The sequence below is a fragment of the Juglans microcarpa x Juglans regia genome, chromosome 3D, assembly GCF_004785595.1.
Source record: "Juglans microcarpa x Juglans regia isolate MS1-56 chromosome 3D, Jm3101_v1.0, whole genome shotgun sequence".
Classification (NCBI taxonomy): domain Eukaryota; kingdom Viridiplantae; phylum Streptophyta; class Magnoliopsida; order Fagales; family Juglandaceae; genus Juglans; species Juglans microcarpa x Juglans regia.
This window is the reverse complement of record NC_054598.1, coordinates 39,617,224-39,622,467: the sequence shown is the minus strand read 5'-3', so window position 1 is coordinate 39,622,467 and position 5,244 is coordinate 39,617,224. Positions and strand designations below refer to the sequence as shown.

The 5,244-nt window shown below is 35.9% G+C and overlaps 1 protein-coding gene across 1 annotated transcript; it reads right to left on the bottom strand.

The window, feature by feature from the left end:
• Positions 1-727: 727 nt before the first annotated feature.
• LOC121255870 (BAHD acyltransferase DCR) lies at positions 728-3,907 on the bottom strand. Its single transcript, XM_041156409.1, is given in 4 exon segments — positions 728-908; positions 1,004-1,223; positions 1,226-1,907; positions 3,396-3,907. Coding segments are annotated over 4 exon segments (1,356 nt in total). The 5' UTR covers positions 3,849-3,907; the 3' UTR covers positions 728-907.
• Between the last annotated feature and the right edge of the window lie 1,337 nt (positions 3,908-5,244).

Here is a 5,244-nt window from a genome sequence, read left to right as displayed (position 1 = left end):
TTAATCCGTAGGGCCTCAAGGATCATGCCGTCCCACCTTAACACCCCAATGAATTAATTGAATAATGAGAATTAAAACCATTATAAATATAAAATCTGATAGAAAATATGATTAAATACAAAATCATATAATTTATTGTTATATTTTTAATCGACTTTGATTCTATTAATTCGAGATCAAATACTCACTGAATCGTATAGTTTTCACGTCCATATTTTAAGTTGTACTCATCAAGTCGTAGTAGAAAAATGTATTCTTTACCAACAATTTGCTGTAAATCATTTGAGAAACCATCATCATTCTAGTCCCACACAAATACAAATATATATGTTATAATAATGATATGTCTAATATTTAATGTACTCATTATACTTTCTATAGCAATATTTAGTTTAAAAATATTATATTTACTATTTTGTTATCTAGTCTTCTTTTGCAGTTTTATATAAAATTTTCTCAACCTCCTTGTACTCGATTGGGATCGTACATAATATTTGTGTGATATATATCCATTAATCCAAGATAAAATATTGTCCCTAATTAATTAATCACTATAAATATACTTAATATTAAAAACCTTATATTAATGAAATTTATAAATATCCGCAAATTAACGAAAGACCAAAGATGACTGGTGGAACAATACCCAAAATTTAATTATAATTAATTACGTAATAATTAATTAGTCGATCAAATTATATATATATATATAGACCAACGGAAGTAATTAATAAACCATAAGATTTAAGAAATTAAATAAAAGATCAGCAAAGCAGCACATACATTGATCATGATTCATGATCTCATCATCCCGATCATGATATAGAAATCACATGAATACTTATAGCATGGCCTTAAATTCCTGATAGATATAGTGCTCATGAATAAATATTAATACCTTAATTAATTTCCGTACACTACGCATATGATATATATATTTTTTTTCAACTTAACGCATAGTTGTGCTGCAGCTTCAGGCTGATGTGAATATTTTCTCATTAATTAAACCAGATGATGATCCATAAGAAACTCCTTGTCTTTCTCCAGCCTCTCCATGGTCCCAGCCTCCAAGGTAATCTCCGCATCAATGCTCCTTCCACCCCCTTTTCCTTGGTATAAGTACACCATTCCGTCGAACCTATTGTTGGACCCACCTCTCACTCCCTCCGGCTTCCCCCACCCGAAGTCCACTTCGTAAACCTTGAACCTTGGCGAGCTCCCACTGCCACGCAGTTCACTCCTGCATCCTTAAACTCAAATATCTTCGGTGAACTCTCCCACTCTTTGTTCCGCTCCTCTATCGCCTTGGCATTATGCATTTCTATCGCTTTTTGAATCATTGACGCACCAAACTCTGGCGGGTTGACCGATAACAGACCGGCTGCCGTCACTGTGAATGCGGCCTGGATTAGGTTCCCGAAGTAGCTTTCTGGCATCGGCGGGTCCACCCTTTTCCTACAATCGACAAAGACGGTGAAGACTGTGTAGTCTTCTGGTTTCAGTTCACGTGCATGGGTTACATGGCGCCAGATGTGGACGGAGAGGGATTGAAATGTGGAGAAGGGTTTTGAGGCGTCCCCTGATGGAGTTTTTGAGTTGACCGTTGACTTAATCTTGTCAATGGCTGCCTCGGAAAACCTGAAAAGTTTATCCCGAAGTTGGGGTTGGGAGCCCGGCTTTGCGTCGCCGTTGGATGAAGCAAGCGGGTCCGAGTTGGGGAGTGAGAGGTCGAGCTTCACGCGTGTGCTACGGACTTTGGTGCGGTCCAGAAAGGGTGGGACAGAGATGGAAGGGGACCCACCGCAGATCTGGGCCCAGGAGCTCATGAAGTGCCAAGTGGAGGTCCCGTCGAGGATGGCGTGGTTGAATGCGCATCCTATCGCCAGTCCGTCTTTCAATTTCGTTAACTGGGAATTAAAAGAAGGGAAAATATTTAGATCAGCCACTCTTGACTGCAGGCCATCACACTTAAGGTTTTGGGTTAAAAAAAGAAAAAATACCACTTAAAATGTGTAGAGAATGCAGGTTAATGTATAGTCGGTCTCTTAAAAGAAACATTATTGTTGTTATCGTGAGATGGGGGCTCCGGTCAAACGAGATGTCAAATAATGTTTTTGACCCGAAATGTAAGCTTCATATATATATTGAAAAATATTTGAATTATATAAAAATAAATTTATAAATTAATGTAATTTAATATAATATGTCAAAATTAAAGTAAATCTAACAGATGTTATATAACTACGTCAATTTGTGTACTTTTATATTGTTTTTTTGCATCTATAATAATTGTATATGTGTGACTGTCAACAGTTTTTAATGATATTTAATAAAATAAAAAACAAAAGGGTGAGATGCATCAAGAAGTACTTAAAGAATATCGATCTGGTTTGGACAGCTAGCTGGTAGACGTTGGTACTTGTCTATTTATGTTTGACAAGTGAAAATATTTCAAATATTTTTATTATTATTTTTTATTTTATTTATTATTATTTATTACTTTTTATTTATTTTTTACTATTATTTAATATTTTATTATTAATTTATTATTATTTTTTCACTATTATTTATAAATATTTTCAACTTTTCAATATTTTCACTATTCAAACCATTAATTATGACGGTGGAGGTAGATAGCATTTATTTGTCTGGACCAAACTGATATATATACGGCCCAAATTATGATTTGGCAATTCTTTTCCTAGCTATTAATGGCTAAGAGTTTTGCGTTTTGAAATGTTTTGAGTCTTGGAAGCCTGATTAACTGGTGCATGGCATACACTATATAGTGTGTTAAGTAATATTTGAGAGTCGTAGAAAGTTACAGGGCAGCTGAACTAGTAGTGCCCATGAACAGTCACACAAAACAAAAAATAGTGAATGACAAGAAGAGAAAATACATTTATGAACTAGTAGTTGCCCCCTCACTAGTAGATGTATGCAACAAATCTGATCTCATTTTTCGTTGGGGGAAAAAAGACGTGCTTGATCTGATATTACAAAGAAAAGCCTTTGCTAAATCTATATATAAATAATTCTTTTAGGGAGACCAAATTATTACATGCAACTGCTGAAATAGAGGAAGCAGGAAAATAAGGGCGGATCAACCCTAATGCCAGGGTGGAAGTAGGATTTGGTCCTTGGGGCAATTAGTAAAGTGTATTGTATATAAGCGTGAACGGTAATCAATATTTAAGGTGGTACAGTGTGTCATTAATATTTAATATGTTGGATCATCCAGCAATGGTGACTGAAACTAGAGCTAGCTAGCAAGAATGGTTTTACCCTAAATTATTAAGCTTAATTAGAAGAAAATGGTTACAAAGCAGTATTTTTGTTGAAATTGCATGAAAAAGAAAACACGGCTGTGCTTGATCAAATTCAAGTACTGTTACCTGCACTGCCAACAGAGGCCTATGAAGGCCCTCCAAGTTCAAGATACCATTGTAAGGTGTCAACTCCTTCAAAGTGCCGGTGCCGTCCTCAACCGTCAGATCAGCTATTTCAATGCCCTCAGCGGTAGCTTCCATCACCTCCACGCCGTCCATTTCATCGTCATATTCCACCCTAAAGACCCCCTCCTCATCTTTGCCTAGTCTCCCTGCAAGCTGATAGAAATCTTCCAAAACCACACCCAGCCCATCTTTTAATTTCCTCACCATGTCCTCAAAGTCACTGATCCCCCTGTAAAATAGCAACTTTTGGTTGTAGTAGAAAGCTATGTATGGAAGATCAAATGTTACCAGTTGGCATTCTCTTCTTCCTAGTTTCTTGCGGGGCATGACATGGGTTTTGGAAGATATTCTCACGGCCCTCGTCTCCTCCTCTTGCCCAAATTCAGCTGCCATGGATGATGAAAACGATTTTGAATAAAAGAGAAGCTAGCTTTACTTGACAGGGCACATATGACTTGATACATGGTTCAAGATATACTTATAAGAAAAGACTAGATTTAATGTAGTTGAGGTGCATTAATGAGTTTTCATAGGAGCAGTTGTGACTCATTAATTGCTAGCCTGCTAGGTCTCCTTTCTGGCCCCTGTTGTTGGCAGTCGACTAATTAAACCACCTACTTTCAGCCTTGCGTAATTGCTCAAAGGAAAACACTATTATGCCCATTCTTTTTTACACTTTTTTTAATCGTGATCAATTTTTTTTTATTTAATAATTGAAAAAGTGATTTTAAATATATTAGTGTATTTTTTTTTACTTTTTAAATATATTTAAATAAAAAAAATATGAAAAAAAGAGATTTTTTTTTTTATTTTTTATGCGGGGCGATATGCCCAGTAGTCAAGATGGAGCAGTATAGTAGCCGCACCCTTGCTCAAAGAGTGAGATTACTATGTCGTCCCACTCTTATTGCTGGGCGTACCGCCCGGTATAAATTTTTTTTTTTCACATTTTTTAATATATGTAAATATTTTTAAAAATAAAAAAATATATCAATATATTTAAAATCACTTTCTTAATTACTAAATAAAAAATAAAATTTTACCAAGAAGCATCACAAATTAGAGGGTAAAGTAATATTTCTCTTGCTCAAAACTAATCACCACGCAATACGTGTACGTTGTTCGATCTGCACGAGCACGATGATCTGCCGTACGTGCAGCGATCAAGACCTCGCATTTTTTTAATCATTTTTTAAACATCATTAATCAATAATTAAAGAAATTTAAAAAATATTAAAAAAAAGAAAAATAAAAAAAATTCATTTGTAAGTACATTTGATAGTCAATCTAACAATGTCCAAAAATGTTGCGTACGTCCTGAGTGATCTTTTGAATAAAAACTATTAATCTACCGAGTTCTTGTAAGAAAGGAGCACCTATAGTGGGCACTCCTTTACCTCTTCTTGGGGGTTATGAAGTGGCTCTTAAGCCACTTCATGAGGTTTGATGGCTGGTCCTTAATGGCCAGCCATGGGGTTACACTAGAGAGGCTATTTAAGTAGTCTCTCCCCCTCTTTAGAGGATATACTTAGACAAAACAACTCTCTCTCAAATGGTTCTCTCTAGTCACGACATATAGGCTGTGGAATGTGTGAGTGTTGCTCTGGTATTACCATGTAGCACACTCCACCATTGATGTGAAGATCGTGGATGAACAACGACACTGGAGAATCCGTGGAACAATTGCACTAGATCCGAGATATTTCCTGTGAGGTAATATCGCTTCCGCTATATACTTTGATCTAGTATTTCTAACATTGGTATCAGAGCCTAATCGGTTGTTCCCGAT